This window comes from Symphalangus syndactylus, chromosome 12, assembly GCF_028878055.3.
Source record: "Symphalangus syndactylus isolate Jambi chromosome 12, NHGRI_mSymSyn1-v2.1_pri, whole genome shotgun sequence".
Classification (NCBI taxonomy): Eukaryota; Metazoa; Chordata; class Mammalia; order Primates; family Hylobatidae; genus Symphalangus; species Symphalangus syndactylus.
In genome coordinates, this window is record NC_072441.2 from 69,201,014 (window position 1) to 69,221,550 (window position 20,537).

Here is a 20,537-nt window from a genome sequence, read left to right on the forward strand (position 1 = left end):
CACTGCATGGGATACAGGTTGTCAAACTGATTGATGATGTTCTTTTAAATAATGGATTGCTAGCAGTACACTGTATCTGTATTTCTTGTGGATGATCATTTTCCATCTTAAAATATATCTTGGTTGAGTTACTTTTACATTGCTCCATAGGACAATCCCATGAGTACTTTGTAAGTTCTCGATGGCTGTTGTAATCCTTCGGTATCATGCATTGGACTTCAATGCTTCCATTAGTCAATGCACAAGTTAGTGTAGGAGATGGAAGAGGCTCTGGAAAAAAAAGTGTAATATTTAGTACAGAAAATAGTAATATTTAGACTTATCATCTGCAAATTTATGAAGAGCTCGCAACTTCCTTACGACTTTGAAAGGATAAGCAGACAAACTCCTTGAGCATCAAAGAGTGAGAAGTCTTTCTTTTTGCTAGGTCAGATCTACCTGTTCAAATTTAACAGAATAAATTCAGACCCTGATATGGTTTGGCTCTGGGTCGCCACCCAAATCTCATCTTGAATTGTAATCCCCATGTGTCGAGGGAGGGACCTGGTGGGAGGTGATTGTACCATGGGGGATGGTTTCCCCATGCTATTCTCGTGATAGAGAGCAAGTTCTCATGACATCTGTTGGTTTAAAAGTGTGTGGCAGTTCTCTCTCTCTCTCCTGCTGCCTTGTGAAAAAAGTGCTTGCTTCTCCTTCGCCTTCTGCCATGATTGTAAGTTTCCCAAGGCCTCCCCAGCCATGTGGAACTGTGAGTCATTAAACCTCTTTTTTTATAAATTACCCAGTTTCAGGTAGTTCTTTATAGCAGTGTGAAAAAAGACCAATACATGCCCCAAATCCCTTATCCTCAAGTCTTAAATCAAAAAATCTCTGAAGCCAAAAGAGTCTTCACAAATTGGTAGCAAAATCATTTAGCTGCAAATCCTGACCTGACCTGAATTAACACAAGGATTTGAGTCTTTATTTTCTCACTTACTTCAAATATTCATTATCGTTTCACCACAAAAATATTTCTGTGCTTGGCAGGACACAGTGGCTCATGGCTATACTCCCAGCACTTTGGGAGGCAGGGGCAGGAGGATGGCTTGAGGCCAGGAGTTCAAGACCAGCCTGAGCAACATAGCAAGACCCTGTCTTTATAAAAAGTTTAAAGATTAGCCAGCCATCATGGCTCCTGCCTATAGTCTCAGCTACTTGGAACTACTTGAACCAAGGAATCTGAAGCTACAGTGAGTTATGATTGTGCCAGGGCACTCTAGCTCACTGCACACAGTGGGCTATGATTGCATCAGACTGAGACCTTGTCTCTAAATATATAGGAATGAAGTAAATACTTGTTCCTATGCTTGACCCATAGGGTGCTCCCCATAATTAAGTGAGGTGCTTAATATGCAGAGGAAATACCTTGTATTACCTTTCCAAAATGTAAAAAAAAAATTTTTAATTCCATAACACATCTGACTCAACGCATTTTGTGAAAGGTGGAGCTACACAGAGCCTTGTCGGGCCCTGCCTATTGGTTGGGCTGGACCTGTTAATAGGCAGTGCAGGGTGCAGCATGTGTCACAGATCTGCCTGTCCAGAGGCCTCGCTCCCACCCTTCCTCTAGGAAGCGCCTCCTATTGGCTAAGGCTGCGTGAACCTACAAGGATGAGTTAAGACACTAACATGTCACATTTTGCCATTGTTGCCCTTTAAAAGACTCAAGGCTAATTACTTTGTCCTATTAGTCATTTATTTGTTAATTCATATGCCTTCTTGCATCTCAGCTACCCTCCAGCAATTAATCGTAAGAGGCTTGAGGAAACATGCAAAAACATATGTAATATACAACAATGGTCATGGTAGCACTGGGATAATAAGGTATTGATACATTATAAACGTCTACTAAAAAGAGCATTTAAGTAAATTTAGGTTCACCAAGATAATGGAATACTATGTTGTCATTTAAAATGATGTTTTCTAAGACAAGTTAATGCTTATTCTCCAATTATAATCTGAAAAATAAAAGTGTTTAATGGTTCCCCCATCTTGTCCTCCTGAATTCTTTCTCGCTCAGTTAAATAATGTACCCAGCCTGCCTTGGTAGAAACCAGAGTCACACACTGACTTCCCTTTCTTCTTGGGGCTTCCTAGTTTTTAAGTTTAATCTAGCTCACACAAGTCCTTACATACTTCCTTAAGATTTTCTTTAATTAAAAAGACTTTTAATCATCTTTTAAGCAGTGGAATTTCTCCGAATTAAATCTTCAGTGGCAATCCAGTCCAATGGATAAGAAGTTGCTCTAGTTGACTCAAAATTGAAAGCCTAGAACCCTGCTCCCCTAACTTCCTCTGGTCCCTTTTGCCCACCCCACCCCATAGCAGCCCTCAGGGGACTTCCAAGGAACATGCATCCCCAAAATAGTTCAAAAATGCCTGTTCTCAGTATTTCATATACTTATGCCTGCCTCTGTAACTAGGCTGGGCATTTCTCAGGTGCAGAAAACCAAGCTTTCTACTTCCTGAGAAATGGTCCTTTAAATCATTTCTCAAATTTTAAGGTGCCTAAGAATAACCAAGGGTGCTTGTTAAAAATACAGATTCCTGAGCCCCACCATCCCAGGTGCTTCTGATGTGTGTGGCCTGTTTGTTCTGTTACAGATTCTAATGTATTGATCGAGCTCTGTCAATGTCTAGTCTTTCATCCAGCACTTTCTGAACTGAACAGAGGTGCATCATCAGCCCCAGAGACTGTGCATCTTTGGAGGGCAAAGACTAGGTATGACTCACCTTTCAACCACAGCACGTGACATAATGCAAGGCACAAAGATGGCTCCTCACAAGCAGTACTGGACAGATGGGGAGAAAGATGGATAGAAGGATAGATTCAGAGAGACAGTCTTCAAATAAAATGTAAATTCTTCTGCCAGCTATCTCCAAAGAGGTACAGTATGGTGTTTAGCATGGACTCAGAAGCCCAACTGCCTGAGTTCATATCCCAGCTTCATGACTAAGAACCATTTGACATTGAGCAAGTTACTTAAATCACCTTGTGTCTAGGTTTCCTCCTCTCTACAATAAGGACACAAATAGTACTTCCTCTATCAAGACTGTAATGAGATTAAATGAGTTAATACAGATAATAATCAATATATGAATTAACATGTAGTGCCTGCACAGAATAAGTGCTTAACAAATGCTAGCTGTAACAGAGCACACAGCCATTGGCTGTGAGTTTCCAACTCCAGGAAGCCAAGGCTCCCCAGAGGGTATGTGACATGAAGAGAAGAGTCACTGAGTAGGAGTTGGGAGGTTTGATCAAGCCTTAGCCTTGGCCTGCTGTGTGACCTGGGGCCACAGTCCTTTTAGGAGCTGGAAGAGTTTTAAGAAAGCATCCATCTGGGTCCCTTGTTCTACATACAGAGAAACGGACTCCTAAACTGTCTTATTTTCATCTGTGAAAGGGAATGCTGTATCAGGTCATTGTAAAGGTCAAACAGAATATGACTGAATGCCACATGCAGAGTTTGTAAAAAAGAAAAGAAAAGAAAAGAAAAAAAAAAACAGAATATGAAAGTAACTTGAGGGGAAACATGAAGAAGAGTTAGTATTATCTTCTAAGTTGCTAGAACTCCCTTGACTATATAGAGGCTCTTTCTGACTATCTCATTGCACAACAGTTGCCAGATGGCAAATGTAGAAGTGCCTATCCAACTCATCTAAAAGTGTGCAAGCCTTTATGCAGCACCTAGATCACAGTTTCTACACCTCAGATCTTTTCCTTCTATAAATCTTTCACATTTTCTTGCTGCCCCTGGGACTTACCACAGCTGTATCTAACAAATATTGGTTATACCTCTACTTTAAGCAGCATTAAACTGGCAAGAAATGTGCCTACTTCCTCCTTAAGACAATTAGTCAATTTATAATTAATGAATTGAGTTCACTGCTGTGTAAAAAATGAGAATTTCTTACACATATCTGATGACATTTTATAGAAATATGTGTATATTTTCATGAATTTTAGTAAAGGTCTTCAAGTATCAATCCAGCCCAGTTAAGGACAGGGCAATTAATTCTACTTACATAAAAATCATCATCTGAGATGTGATGAAGGTCCATAAAAAGATGGGAAAGGACTAATAAACCTCAGAAGTAGAAATTTTAAGGGGACTTTTGGGTATAGAGGAAAGCCAGATCTCAATGTACACACTGAAAAAAGTAGATGCCCTGAATTTAGGAAGTGCCAGGAAATCCCCCTGTCCAAAATATACTCGCTGGAAGTCTCCTATTAGGTCTGGTGTCTCTAGAAGATTACCAGTTTACTAAAACAAGTGTTAACATTACCTCAAGGAAGTATGACTTCCTCATTTCTTTAAAAAAAAAATAGTATGACCAATCATTTTATCATGCAGATGTGAAACCTAGAGTCATCTTATGTCTTTTTACAACCAAAACCTACATCTTGCAGACCCTTTCTTGGACCCTCTATCTACCTGGATGATAGTAGCTTCTAACTTGACATCTCTTCTCTTTAATCCATCATAAGTATGCACCATCACATTAATCTTCCAAAAACATATTTTATCAAGTCACTTCCTTGCTCCAGTATAGGATACAATGGGTCCCCACTGCTACAAGCTGATGTCCAGACTCTCAAACCAGGACTTTAAGTCCCATACTCAATATTATCAATATCACTGCCTCCTGATCAAAACTCACCTCCCCTGTACTTTACTCCTCTGCAGGCTTCCTAAGGTCTATCCAGTTGGTCTGACTACCAAAACCATACATTTGCTGAGGTGCCATAGAATATTTTATTTAATTAATTTATTTAGCTAGTTATTTTGAGGTAGGGTCTTGGTCTGTCACCCAGACTGGAGTGCAGAGGCGCAATCATGGCTCACTGCAGCCTCAGCCTCCTGGGCTCAAGGGATCCTCCTACCTCAGCCTCTTGAGTAGCTGGGACTACAGGCATGCACCACCATGCCTGGTTAATTATTTTATTTTTGTAGAGATGGAGTCTTGCTATGTTGCCTAGGCTGGTCTTGAACTACTGGGCTTAAGCAACACTCCCTCCTCAGCCTCACAAAGTGCTGGGATTATAGCCTTAAGCCACAATGCCCAGCCTAGAATATTTTAAATTAAATTATTTTAAAACATTTCATCAAGTTTAAGAGGAGAAATTTATTCAAATGTTTTGAACTTAGTTTTATAAACTCTATAAAAAGGGCTCTTAAAATGTGTGATCTAAATTCTGACTCTCTTCTTGTTTGTTGGCCCTATCTATAAATTATCAGATCCCCAATGTCCATGTTTCAAAGATTCTACTTTTTCAAGGAAATCTTCTAAGAGGATGCTTTGACATCTTAGCAAGCTGTATTTGTTTAAATAGAGTCCACAGGGGTCAGACCTCACATAGCCTTGCAGGTCACTTTACACATTTTAGCTTTAACAGAGTTAGATGGGGCCATTAGAAAGTTCCACACAGATGAGTGACATGATCTGACTTCTGTTTTAAAAAGATCATTCTGGTAGAACCAATACAACTTCCTGGTGGAGTGAATGTGGTATTCAAGAAAAAGAGAGGTATCAAGGATGACATCCAGGTTTCAGACTGACCAACTGAAAGGATGGAGCTGCCATTAACCAAAAGGGAAAAGATTTGGGGAGGAGCAGGTTTTAAGGGGAAGATAATGAGCTTACTTTTGGACATGTGATATTTGAAAGGCCAATTAGATATCTGACTGGAGAGGTACAGTGGGCAGTCAAGTATACACATAAGGATCTCGGCGGGATACTCTGGGCTAGAGCTCTAGATCTGTGCATTATTAGCATTGAGACGATATTTAAAGCCCTGACATGGGATGAGCTCATCCACTGGCTATGAATGCAGACAGAAAAGGAAAGAGACCCAGGGCTTAAGCCTTGATATTTCCAGTGTTAATAGATTGGGGAAACAAGGAAACTAGCAAAAGAAGCTGAAAACGAATAGTCAGTGTGTTAGAAAGAAATGTGATGCCAGGCACAGTGGCTCACACCTGTAATCCCAACACTTTGGGAGGCCGAGTTAGGTGGATCACCTGAGGTCAGGAGTTTGAGACCAGCCTGACCAACATGGTGAAACCCCATCTCTACTAAAAATACAAAATAAGTCAGGCATGGTGGTGCATGCCTGTAATCTCAACTGTTCAGGAGGCTGAGGCAGAAGAATCGCTTGAACCCGGGAGGCATAGGTTGCAGTGAGCCGAGATCACGCCATTGCACTCCAGCCTGGGCAACAAGGGCGAAACCCCCTCTCAATAATAAAAAAAAAGAAACATGAATAGGGTGGTATCCTGGGCATCAAGTGAAGACAGTACTTGGAGGAAGGAGTGATCAGCTATGTCAAAAGCTGCTGAGAAGTCAAGAATGACATGGATTGAAAATGAACCACTGGATTTATTAACAAGGAGGTCTAGAGGAGCTTTGGCATAGCAGTGCAGATGAAAACCTATTTGGAGTGGGTTAAAAGTGAATATAAGGGATCAGAATAAGTGAATATGGACGACTTCTTCAAGGAGATTTTCTACAAAGTGAAGACAGCGGTGGTGGTTGCTGGAGAGGTACAGGGATCATGAGAAAGTTTTAATGACAGTATATATGGATGCCGCTTAAAATGAACCATCAACTTATGGGGGAAATTCTCATCAGGAGAGAGTGGGTAGAAGCACTAAGGTGATATTCCCAAGGATGGCGAGAGGAGGTGGGATCCAGGGCACGCGTGGAAAGTTTAACTTCAGGTGAGAACTCAGAAAGTCCATTCATATCAGGAGAGAAAGCAGGGCCTACAGGCAAAGGTACGGGTAGGAAGGTAGGCAGGTGTGAGAGCTTGTGGAAATTGCCCTCTGATTGCTTATTCTCCTTAGTGAAATAAGAAGCAAAGCCTTCAGCTGAAGAGTGAGTCTAGAGAAGGAGGTATTCAAGATTTGAGGAGAGAAAAAGTAACTGCTAGGAGAGTGGGTAAGTGAACAGGCTAGGAAATACCAGACTTAATTGAGGTAAGTGATTAGAAATTAAAAGTGCAGGACTTTGTAGGGTGGTGTATTTTTCTGCAACCACGTGGGTGTGAGCACAGAATAGGCAAAGCACCAGACGTAATCTAGCTGTAATCTGGCCATGTGAGTATGACAAGCCAACAAAGGAGCAAGGAAGCTAAATGTGTCTGCAACGGACTGAGTCTAGTGAGTGACAACAGCACTCAGGCTGATTAGGGAGGGCAGCAGGGACATCAGGTGTGTGAAGGACTGTGCATCAGCATCATCAAGGACAGGGCATGGTGGTCAGAGTGAGACACCTGACATTGAGGTAATGATGAGTTCTCGATTACATCCATGGGTAGTGGGTAACGTAGAGGACAAGATCCTTACAGGAGAGGCGATCAAGGACAATATTGAAAGAATTTTAATTTAAATATTGCAACCACCAAGACACCAGAAATGTTAGAAACAATAAAAATGAGGCAGGCCTTAGAATGACCAAGAAACACTGGCGTGTGAGACAGGGGCCTATACAAGACTGCAACACAAGAGGGGCTTTAGAGACCAGGGAGGAATGTCAGTGAGAAGCAGGGAGAAATGTGTCCCCTCTCTCTAGTTTCAGTTTAAAATGGTGCAGGAGCCAGATGTGGTGGCTCATGCCTGTAATCCCAGCACTTTGGGAGGCTGAGGTGGGTGGATCACCTGAGCTCAGGAGTTTGAGACCAGCCTGGCCAACACAGTGAAACACCGTCTCTACTAAAATACAAAAATTAGCCAGGCATGGTGGTGCGGGCCTGTAGTCCTAGCTACTTGGGAGGCTGAGACAGTAAAATCACTTGAACCTGGGAGGCGGAGGTTGCAGTCAGCCAAGATCGTGCCACTGCACTCTGGCCTTGGTAACAGAGTGAGACTCCTTCTCAAAATAAATAAATTAATTAAATAAAATGGTGCAGGAGGAAAAACAATCTCCCCGCTGTGTGGGGAAGCAGGAACTTTATAGAGTAACATCTATCAATGGAGGCCAAAGAGTTCTAAGCTAACTGCTGTCACTACATCTCTTTCCAGAACATTCCTAGTATGACAACTGATACTGTTCTCCCCACCTTGGTTAGATTCTCTCCTCATCCGGAGGAATGACAAAGGAATTGAAAGTAGCTAGCTCCTCTATACCAGAAAAGGAGAAAACCCTGACAACAGGTAGCATCTAATTCTTTTCTCATAGACAGTTAATTTGTGTTAGTCTCTGAAAACAGACTAAAAAAATGGAAATTTGCCATTTTAAACAAATCAACTTATGGAATACTCACCAAGCACATAAAGAAAGAACTTCACAGTATCAGTAATATTTGGCGATTCCACTTCATACTCATCTTCATCTGATGATGTTAAGTTGTAGATAGTGAGGTTACCTGACACAGTGTCTAAATAAACCCTATTTTTAAAAGATGAGAAAGCTCTGAATTCAGAATTTTCCAGTTCTGCAACTTTATCCTTTTGTTTTTTCCACAGGACCTCTTTTAAAGGCATATTTCTTGGTACGTGGAAAGTTACATTCTCATTCACAACGCCATATATTGGTTGGGGAAAACAGTTGATGAAACCTAGGAGAGAAAAAAAAATTGGTTAGAAAAAACAACATGACTTTAGTGGCAGAAATTATTCATCAGGTACTTTTTGTGCTAAGCTGACAAACTGCTGACACAAAGTACAGGAAGTAAGAACATGTTTGACCACGTAGAGCTTACTCTTTAATAGAAAACTGGGACCTGCATAAATCCAAGAAATGGACTCAACATTCAGGGAGCACCAACCATCGGCCAGGTACTATGGGCTGTGCTGGGAATATGGGGTTGTTCCAGGCCCTCCAGGAGCCTCACGTGTGGAGAAGACAGGCAGCAGGCTCTACATCAGGGGCTGCATGAGGGGAGCTGCCTGGTCTAGGGCCTCCCCAAGGAAGTCATGCTGAAACTGACATGTGCAAATCACTGAAGGATAAAAGGCAGTTAGGCCGCAGGGCTGGGTAGGTGAGTGGGTGGGGAGTGGAAGAGAGATGATCATACAGATATAGGAAGGCCCTGAATAGAGAATAGAGAGAAAGAGCATGGTGTGCTTGAGGATACACACATGGAGGCAAGACAGCTAGAATGAGGAGGGCAAGGGGTGGCTGGTGGGGAACAAGACAGACAAAGGGCAGCCCACAGCCTATGTGTGGTAAAGTAAGGAATGCTAAGGGTTTGGACTGATCCTAATGGAGAAGAAGCCACAGAAAGGTTTTTAACAAGACTGGCCTAACATAATTTAAGTGTCAGCAGGCTGACTGTCTTTATAGTAGAGAGCAGCTGACAGGGGCCAGCACAGAGGTAGGGAAATTATAATGAAAGTCAGTGCTGTAGCAATGAAGTCCATGGACAGGACAGACCAGACTAGGGTGTTTGTGGTGGGGACGGACAAGGGGACAGACTAAGGAGACACTGGAGAGAGAAGTCAACAGGATTCAGTGATGAGGGTGGGGGAAGTGGATGGGACTGTCAGGTCTCCTTGGCTGACTGAGAGGCATCATTAACTGAGATCAGAAACAATGGCTGGGAAGCAAGTCGAGGGTATGATGAAGATTAAGAACTCAGGGATTGGGTACAGTGGTGGGTTGAAGCCAGGTCCACCTGCCCTCATGAGCCAATTGTTAGCATCTCTGCCCAGCCCTATTAGGGGACACCTAGTAACAGCACAGAAACTGACTAATGCTTCACATCAGAACCTCCACACCAATCTAGTTGTTAAACATTTATTAGAACTACAAGATTGGGATATTTTTGATACCCCAAAGTGGGTTTAAATGCATCTTGCTCTAAGACTTGTCTCTTGTTAAGAGAGAACAGCAGCTGGGCACTGTGGTTCATGCCTGTAATTCCAGCATTTTGGGAGGCCAAGGTGGTTGGATTGCTTGAGTTCAGGAGTTCAAGACCAACCTGGGTAAAATGGCAAAACCCCATCTTTACGAAAAGTACAAAAAATTAGCTGGGCATGGCACACACCTGTGGTCCCAGCTACTTAGGAGGCTGAAGAGGATTACTTGAAGCCATGAGGCAGAGATTGCAGTCAGCCATGATTGTGCCACTGCACTCCAGCCTGGGTGACAGAGCGAGACCTGTCTCAACAAACAAACAAAAAACTGCAGCTATTTTAAGTTAACATTAAAGAGCAATTAAAACTTGACTGAAGTTTTTGCCTAGTAGCAGTTAGGGTAATTGAAACAATACAGGGGAAATCAAGAAGACTGAATGACCAGTTGTAGACAACTGTGTTAGTAATTTCAGATAAGAAGCAAATATCACCCATTTGTTTATCTACAAGGACTTTTTAGAACCCATCTCCCTTAATTAAGGGGGACTGCCCTCAAAAACACACCAGCATCTTTCCATTGCTTTGCTGATTATGCATTATTTCTTCCACTCAACAAAGTATGTGGGAAGGCACAAGAAAAAGAACAGAATTCAAGGGGTGAGAGTCTACCACACACAATAGTGGAAACTCAAAAATGTCTTATAAATGTAAATGAATCAATGAGTGAGAGAGGGCAGGGTGGTGGTGAAAGAGTAGGTATGAGATAAACTGCCATACCCTGGCAGCATGAAAATGTCTTTTGTCTTTCCCAGGGAGAGCTGATGTATCCTGGGCTTGAGAACAGTAGAAGTAGTCAGGAATGGAGCTAGTAGTGGAGGGAAGTGAGGGTAGAGAAAGGGGAGACTGCAGCTCAGAAGAAATCCTTACACCTTATACAAAAATTAATTCAAGATGGATTAAAGACTTAAATGTTAGACCTAAAACCATTAAAATCCTACAAGAAAACCTAGGCAATACCATTCAGGACATAGGCGTGGGCAAGGACTTCATGTCTAAAACACCAAAAGCAATGGCAACAAAAGCCAAAATTGACAAATGGGATCTAATTAAACTAAAGAGCTTCTGCACAGCAAAAGACACTACCATCAGAGTGAACAGGCAACCTACAGAATGGGAGAAAATTTTTGCAACCTACTTATCTGACAAAGGGCTAATATCCAGAATCTACAATGAACTCAAACAAATTTACAAGAAAAAAACAAATAACCCCATCAAAAAGTGGGCAAAGGACATGAACAGCCACTTCTCAAAAGAAGACATTTACGCAGCCAAAAACACATGAAAAAATGCTCATCATCACTGGCCATCAGAGAAATGCAAATCAAAACCACAATGAGATACCATCTCACACCAGTTAGAATGGCCATCATTAAAAAGTCAGGAAACAACAGGTGCTGGAGAGGATGTGGAGAAATAGGAACACTTTTACACTGTTGGTGGGACTGTAAACTAGTTCAACCATTGTGGAAGTCAGTGTAGTGATTCCTCAGGGATCTAGAACTAGAAATACCATTTGACCCAGCCATCCCATTACTGGGTATATACCCAAAGGATTATAAATCATGCTGCTATAAAGACACATGCACACGTATGTTCATTGCGGCACTATTCACAATAGCAAAGAGTTGGAACCAACCCAAATGTCCAACAACGATAGACTGGATTAAGAAAATGTGGCACATATACACCATGGAATACTATGCAGCCATTAAAAATGATGAGTTCATGTCCTTTGTAGGGACATGGATGAAACTGGAAAACATCATTCTCAGTAAACTATCGCAAGGACAAAAAACCAAACACCGCATATTCTCACTCATAGGTGGGAATTGAACAATAAGAAGTCATGGACACAGGAAGGGGAACATCACACTCCGGGGACTGTTGTGGGTTGGGGGGAGGGGGGAGGGACAGCATTAGGAGATATACCTAATGCTAAATGACGAGTTAATGGGTGCAGCAAAACAACATGGCACATGGATACATATGTAACAAACCTGTACATTGGGCACATGTACCCTAAAACCTAAAGTATAATAATAATAAAAAAAAAAGAAATCAAAATACAGTTAACCCTTGAACAACATGGGTTTGGGCTGTGTGGGTCCACTTACATGTGGATTTTCTTCTGCCTGTGCCATCCCTGAAATAGCAAGACCAACCCCTCCTCCCCCTTAGCCTACTTTAACGTGAAGATAATGAGGATGAAGACCTTTGATGATCCACTTTCACTTAGTAAGTATATTTTCTTCCTTATGCTTTTTTTTCTTTTTTAAATTTTTTTTATTGCTATTATCTCAATAGTTTTGGGGGAACAGGTGATGTTTGGTTACATGGATGAGATTTTTTTTTTTTGATAAGTTCTTTGGGTGTGATTTCTGAGATTCTGGTGCACCCATCACCTAAAAGCAGTGTACACTGTACCCAATGTGTAGTCTTTTATCCGTCATCCCCATCCCACCCGTCTCCACAAGTCCCCAAAGTTCATTGTATCATTCTTATATAGCTTAGCTCCCACTTGTAAGTGAGAACATATGTTTGGTTTTCCTTCCATTCCTGAGTTACTTCACTTAGAATAATGGTCTCCAATTCCATCCAGGTTGCTGTGAATGCCATTATTTTGTTCCTTTTTTTTTTTTTTTTTTTTTGAGACAGAGTCTTGCTCTGTCCTCAGGCTGGAGTGCAGTGGCATCATCTCGGCTCACTGCAAGTTCCACCTCCTGGGCTCATGCCATTCTCCTGCCTCAGCCTCCCGAGTAGCTGGGACTACAGGCACCCACCACCACGCCCGGCTAATTTTTTTGTATTTTTAGTAGAGACGGGGTTTCATCATGTTAGCCAGGATGGTCTCGATCTCCTGACCTCCTCGTGATCTGCCCGCCTCGGCCTCCCAAAGTGCTGGGATTACAGGCGTGAGCCACCGCACCTGGCCTATTATGTTCCTTTTTATGGCATATTCATATATATATATATATATATATATATATATATATATATATATATCCCACATTTGCCTAAGCCAAAATCTAGAAGAGTTTTTCTGATGTTATCTTCTAGGATTTTTATGGCTTCAGGTCTTAGATTTAAGTTTTTGATCCACCTTGAGTTGATTTTTGTATAAGGTGAAAGATGAGGATCCAGTTTCATTCTTCTACACCTTATGCTTTTCTTAATAAGTTCTTTTCTCTAGCTTAATTTGTGTAAGAATACAACATATAATACATATAACATAGAAAATATGTGTTGTTTATGTTATTGGTAAGGCTTCTGGTAGGCTATTAGCAGTTAAGTTTTTGGGAGTCAAAAGTTATACATTAATTTTTGACTGCTCAAGGGGTTGGTGCCCCTAACTACCATGTTGTTCAAGGGTCAACTATAATTTTGAACTGGAAGAAACTCTAAAAATTATTTAGTCAAATTACTCCCATTTCACTGGTGAAGTGACAAGACACCAAGAAAAATAAAAGGCAATTTTATCGAATGCTTACTCTCTGCTGGTTATACGTTCACATCATCTTGTATCCCTTTTTATCCCTCTCCATGTCTACATGCAGTAGGTGTTACTAACCCCATTTTACAGGTAGGAAAGCAGGCTCCAAGAGGCATATCACCTTGCTCCATGTCTCTCAGCAAGTTTATGGTGGCACAATGACCAGAACACACATTGTCTGATTCCTTGGTCAGTGCCCTTTCAGAACAGCATGGTCCCACATTCAGGATGGGATTCATTTATTCATTCACTCAGGAAATATTCATTGGGCATCTATTCTATATAAGATCCTTGAGAACAAGACAGACACCGTCCCTTCCTTCTTAGAGTTGACATTCTATTAGGGGAGGCAGAATTTATACAAATAATTAGACAACGCCCAACTGCAACTGTGATAATTGCTGCTAAGTAAAAGCATCAGGTGTCCTTAAATAAGAACATTTACTTAGGGAACTAACAAGGGGTTAGGGAAGGCAGTTCCCTTCCCTAAAAGAAGTTCTGAGGCACAAGCAGCAGTTAACTATGCCCAGGAGGGCAGGCCAGGTCCCCATTAAGAGAACAATTATGAAGACCTTGAAGCAGGAGCAATGGCATGAGAAAAGTAGCATAAGCTGAGCTGCATACACAAGCACAGCCAGCCCTTGCGGGGCATCAGACAAACACAATTCTAGTATTGAAGTAAAGAAAGCCATAGAAGAGTTTCAAACAGGATGGTGACAAAACAAGAGTAACTCTTTCTTTAAAAAATGTATTTTAAAACATAAATTATACATAGACACATACATACAACTTTACACTAATGAAAAACGATCGTATAAGTATTTTTTCAGTCCTCTTGTCTGGGTGCCTTACCCACTCTCTTAACCCCAAACAATCTCCAGTTCTATAATCTACATTAACAAATGAGAATACATCTTTCAATATTTTTCTCTCATATAGTCAAATAGATACAAACATATATCACATGTAATGGATACACACAGGTATAACTTGAAGATACTGTGGGTTTGGTTCCAGACAACAGCAATCATGTAAATATCAGAGTAAAGTGTGTCACACAAATTTTCTGGTTTCCCAGGGCATATAAATGTTATGTTTACACTATACTGTAGTCTATTAAAGTGTTCAATAGCATTATGTCTAAAAACACAATGTACATATCTTAATTAAAAAATACTTTATTGCTAAAAAAAAAACACGCTAACAATCATTTGAGCCTTCAGCAAGTCCTAATATTTTTGCTGGTGAAAGGTCTTGCCTCAATGTTGATGGCTGCTGACTGATCAGGGTGTTGATTGCTAAAGGTTGCGATGGCTGTGGCAATTTCTTAAAAGAAGACAATGATGAGGTTTGCTGCATCAATGGACCCTTCCTTTCACAAAATATTTCTCAGAGGCATCCAATGCTGTTTGATAGCATTTTACTCACAGTAAAACTTCTTTCAAAATTAGAGTAAATCTCCTCAAATCCTGCTGCTGCTTTATCAACTAAATTTATATAATACTCTTAATCCCTTGTTGTCATTTAAACAATGTTCACAGCATCTTCACCAGGAGTATAGATACCATCTGAAGAAACCACTTTCTTTGCTCACCCATAAGAAGCAACTTCTCATTGGCTCAATTTTCATCATGAGATTGAGGCAACTGAGTCACATACCCAGGCTCCACTTCTATTTTTCTTGCTATTTCCACCCTTCAAAGTCATCCATGAGGATCGGAATCAAATTCTTCCAAACTCTTGTTAATATTGATATTTTGACCTGAGGATTGGAATCAAATTCTTCCAAACTCCGGTTAATGTTGATATTTTGACCTCCTCCCATGAACCACAAATGTTCTTAATGACATCTAGAATGGTGAATCCTTTCAGAAGGTTGTCAATTTACTTTGCCCAGATTCATCAGAAGAATAATTATCTATGGCAGCTATAGCCTTACCAAATGTATTCTTACATAATAAGACTTGAAAGACAAAATTACTCCTTGATCCATGGGCTGCAGAACGGATGTTGTATTAGCAAGCATGAAAACAACACTCATCTCCTTGTACATCTCCATCAGAGCTCTTGGGTGATTAGGTGCATTGTCAATAAGCAATAATATACTGAAATGAATCTTTTTTTTCTAAGCAGTAGGTATTAACAGTGGGCTTACAATATTCGGTAAACCATGCTGTAAACAGATGTGCTGTCATCCAGCCTGTTTTTCCATTTTATAGAACACAAGCAGAACAGATTTAGCCTAATTCTTAAGGGCCCTAGGATTTTCAGAGTGGTAAATGAGCACTGGCTTCAACTTAAAAGTCATCAGCTGCATTAGCCCACACAACAAGAGAGTCGGCTGTCCTTCCAAGCCTGAAGTTGGCTTCTCCTGTCTAGCTATGGAAGTCCTAGATGGCATCTTCTTCCAATAGAAGGTTGTTTTGTCTATATTGAAAATCTGTTGTTTCATGTATCCTGCACCAGTAATCTTAGATCTTCTGGATAATTTGTTGCAGCTTCTACATCAACACTTGCTGCTTTACTTTACAGTTTTATGTTATGGAGACGGCTTCCTTCCTAAGATCTCATGAACCAACCTCTGATAGCTTCAAACTTTTCTCCTGCAGCTTTCTCACCTCTCTCAGCCTTCACAGAACTAAAGAGAGTTAGGGTCTTGCTCTGGATTAGGCTTTGGATTAAGGGAATGTTGTATTCTGCTTGATCTTCTATGCAGACTACTCGAACTTTCTCCATGTCTGCAATAATGCTGTTTCACTTTCTTATTTATGTGTTCACTGGAGTAGCACTTTTAATTTCCTTCAAGAACTTTTCCTTTGAATTCACAACTTCACTAACTCTTTGGCATAAAAAGCCTAGTTTTCAGCCCATCGTGGCTTTTTTTTTTTTTTTTTTTTTTTTGAGACAGAGTTTCATTCTTGTAGCCCAGACTGGAGTGCAATAGTGCCATCTTGGCTCACTGCAACATCCGCTTTTCAGGTTCAAGCGATTCTCCTGCCTCAGCCTCCCAACTAGCTGGGATTACAGGTGCCCACCACCACGCCCACCTAATTTTTGTATTTTTAGTAGAGACGGGGTTTCGCCATGTTGGCCAGGTTGGTCTCAAACTTCTGACCTCAGGTGATTCACCCACCTTGGCCTCCCAAAGTGCTGGGATTACAGGTGTGAGCCACCACGCCCGGCCACCTGTCATGGCTTTTCACATGCCTTCCTCACTAAGCTTAATCATTTCTAGTTTTTAATTTAAAGTGAGAGGCAGTGCAACTCTTCACTTGAGCACTTAGAAGCCATTGCAGGGTTATTAAATTGGCCTAATTTCAGTATCATTGTCTCAGGTGACAAGGGAGGCCAGAGGAGAAGGAGAAAGATGAGGAGAACAGCCAGTCAGTGGAGCAGTCAGAACACACATAGCATTTATCAATTAAGTTCACCGTCTTATATGCATGGTTCTTGGCATCCCAAAACAATGACAACAGTAACATCAAAGATCACTGATCACAGATCACCATAACAGATATGATAATGAAAAAGCTTCAAATATTGTGGGAATTACTAAAATGTAACAGAGAGACAAAACATAAAGTTAGGCACTAATAGACTTGCTTAAAGCTGGGTTGTCACAAACCTTCAATTTGTAAAAAGCACATTATCTGTGAAGTGTAACAAAGTGAAATGCAATAAAATGAGGTGTGCCTGAGGGATTTACCATTCTTTAATAAAAATGGTCTTATGCACACTTCTCTACATCCTGCATTTCTTGTTAATATCTCATAAAAGCTCCTTGAAATCAACTGGTATAGCTATACTTTATTCTTTTTATTCCAGAGCATGAGGGAACCATAATTAATCTGCCGTCCACCACTGATGAACACTCCTTTTGTGCCTAGCTTTGTCTATTGCAGTTACACCGCAATAACTATCCTGTACATATGTCCTGATGTATTTATAGTTTCATATTTATGTGGCAGTGGAGTGGAGCTGGGAGTTGCTACATCAAAAGGTAAATAGATTTTTTTTATTTTAATAGAATTTGCTGCATTGTTTACAAAAAAGACTTTGGCAATTTACGTCTCCATCAGTAATGCCTGAGTTGCCCTTTCCTTGAACTCCTGACAGCATTAGGTAATTTTTTTTTTTTATGTTTAACTTTTGGGCGAATAGTGACATTTCATTGATATTTGAATTTGCATTTTCCCGACCTTTAAAAATTTAAGCATTTCTTCTGTTTGTTGATTTGGATTTCTTTTTCTGAGAAATGTCTTTTCACATCCTTTTTTTTTTTTTTTTATATTAGATGGCTTGTCTTTTTCTTCTCAAAGTTTAAAGGCTCCTTATATGTTATAAATTTTTTATCTGTACTACAGTTTTTTTTTTCACATACAGCCTTTGCCTATTGAATTTACTAAATGAATATCTTCCATACAAAGTTTCTAAATTTTTACATAATGAAAGTGTTTATCTTTTCTGGCTGTGGTGTGGAAGACTGATGGGAGGGGTAAGACTAGATAGCAAGAGATACATCAGACAGCAATTTCAGACTGGTCAAGAGGCAGCATTGTGCTAGGGAAAGTGGTTCAACAGACATTAGGGAGGTAAAACTGGGAAAATAGATGATTGACAGCATATGAGGTAAAGGAGGAGGAGAGGAAGTGCCAGGAGTGCCAGGATGAATCAGAGGTCTTACTTCCTCCTAGGTGGGTTGTGGTGTCTTTCCCTAAGAAAGGAAACACAGCAGGAAGACTAAGACTGGCCTAGAACATCATGCTTTCAGTTTGACACTGTTAAGTGTGAGGGGTCTGTGAGACATCCAAGCAAAGATGCCTAGTAGCTGTTAAGTACACAGGTCTGGGACTCACAGGAAAGGACACAGATTTGGGAATCATCACATTTCTAGTGGCTCCAATGGAGGCCATTAGGACCATCACCTAGGGAGAGCATATGAAGTGGGAAAAGGCAGCTTGGACCTGTGTTTTAAAGCTTGGCTAGAGGGGAACACACCGGCTAAGGAGATTGAGAGAGACCTGGGAAGTAGAAGAAAGGCCAGGAGGGGGATGGCATCATAACTCCAAGACAAGAGTCAACATGTGGAGACTTGACTGAATAAAAGGCACTAGTGATATTACTCAGACAGTAGGAAAAAGATGCAAGAAAATTCAAATGTAAGCAGAATTAAACACACATATAAAAACACATGCATACAATTTATTTTTGCTTATGCTCTAAAAGAACCTGTAGTTTCACTGAATACTGGGATCTGGGTGATATTTATTCAGGATGTAACAAATAAAACAATAGTATAACCTACATGAAGAGATATGCATAATGATATTCATTTTAAAGTTATCTATACTAGTAAAAAATAATCTAGTGTAATAGTTAAACAATTTAGTATTATGCCATGGCTTACTATGTGGCTATTTTAAAAAACAAAAAAGGATAGATTTATTCTCCTTTTATTATTGGGAATTTGGAAAATTTCTTAATATTAAAAATAAAAAGTTATAGAAATATATATGCAGAATATTCCTCTTTTTAAAAAAAATAAAGAGGCCAGATATGGTGGCTCATGCCTACAATTCTAGCACTTTGGGAGGCCAAAGTGGAAGGATCACTTGAGCCCAGGAGTTTGATACCAGCCTGGGCAATGTAGTGAGACTCTATCTCTACCAAAAAATATATATATTTTTTAACTATAAAAAGACATGAATATATGTGTACATGCATTCTCACTTGCTCTTTTTTTAGACTGGAAAGAGACACCCTAAATGATTAACAGTGGTTGTTTTTAAAGTAACCACTGTAACTTTAGAAATTGTGGTGACGGTGAGATTTCAATTTATTACTTATTACTTAATACAGGTCACATTGAAAAATATGTTACTTTTGAAGACAAATCTCCTATTACTATTATAATATTAAAACTATGTAAATTTTTTTTAAATAGAATTATTCAACCAAGAGGAGGTGTTGTTAAGAATCGTCTCTAAAGCTAATATCTACCTCTACTTTGTGTGCATGGGTATATCTATTATTTCCTTCCTACAGTAAAGTCTTTTCTGTTGCACTTCCAAGGCTAACACTAAAGTAAGTTGCTAAGATAATTTCTAATGAACAAAAGAACAATAGAAGAAAGGGGAGTGAGTTTTTTCTCAAAGGTCACAAACCATGAATGAATGAATGAATGAATGAATGAATGAATACACAAATAGGAGCAAAGGAATGGAGTCAACAGTGAGTTTGTTGCTTTGCTGATACCACTGAGTGGTCAGAAAAGGGACTGTAGGGACGCTAATAACCATGCCAGGGTGCAGAACAGAGAGTACCCAGATTTTGAAGCCAGCAAGGCCCAGGGTGAACTCCCAAAGGCCTCCCCACACTAGGTCTCCTCAGCTGTAAAGTAGAAATCATAATGCCTACCATAAAAGATTGTTTTGAGGTTTGAATAAAATTGAGAGTCTTTTTACACTGGTTGACATGGAACAGGCTTTCAAAGGTTTTCTCTCTTTTTCTTTTAATGAGTTAGGTCAACATCAAGGTATTCACACTGTCTGAATTAACTGGGTGAGAACTGGGCATGGGGTGAGTTTTTGCTGTTTAAAAGCAAAGAGAGATGGAGGGAGGGAAAAAAATTTATCAGTGATCACCTAAAAAGATTTTCTATGCTAGCTAGATAATTTTTTAAGGTTTTTTTGTTTTGAAGAATTTTGAATTTTTTTTAAATAAAGATATGAGGGTACCTAACACCTAATCAGCACTACATGTATAGAGTGATCATATATCTAAAAACAGGTCTGATCTCAAATATTCTGTTGCAGTGTTTCTACAAAACATCAACACTTCAATTTTAATAGTTCTTTTTGTATGGCCTGAAGTTGTAACTGGAACCCAAGTTTTACAGATGAAGTATCCTGATTTCTTATTTAGAAAATTTGGTCACTGTTAACTATAGATTAATGAAAAGGAACTCTCAACCCCCAGCACAAATTCCTCTGCAAATTATTACTCAGGTCCTGAGATTCAGATTGACTGGTACTTTTTTTTTTTTTTACTTAAATTAACACTTGTATGGCCCTGGCTCTGTGCCAGGCACTGTTGCAAGAGCTCTATAAATAGGTCCTCACCACTGGGAGCAGTGGCTCATGCCT

General features: G+C 40.1%; 1 protein-coding gene across 2 annotated transcripts in view; it reads right to left on the reverse strand.

The window, feature by feature from the left end:
- The window catches only part of CD58 (CD58 molecule), a 59,387-nt gene that overhangs the window by 21,395 nt on the left and 17,455 nt on the right, over positions 1–20,537 (reverse strand). For both annotated transcript variants that reach the window (XM_063624682.1, XM_063624681.1), the window contains exons 2-3: positions 8,309–8,602; positions 1–270 (exon numbers count right to left, since the gene is read on the reverse strand). In XM_063624682.1, coding sequence (XP_063480752.1) covers positions 1–270; positions 8,309–8,602 — 564 coding nt within the window. The remainder of the gene's footprint in view (positions 271–8,308; positions 8,603–20,537) is intronic.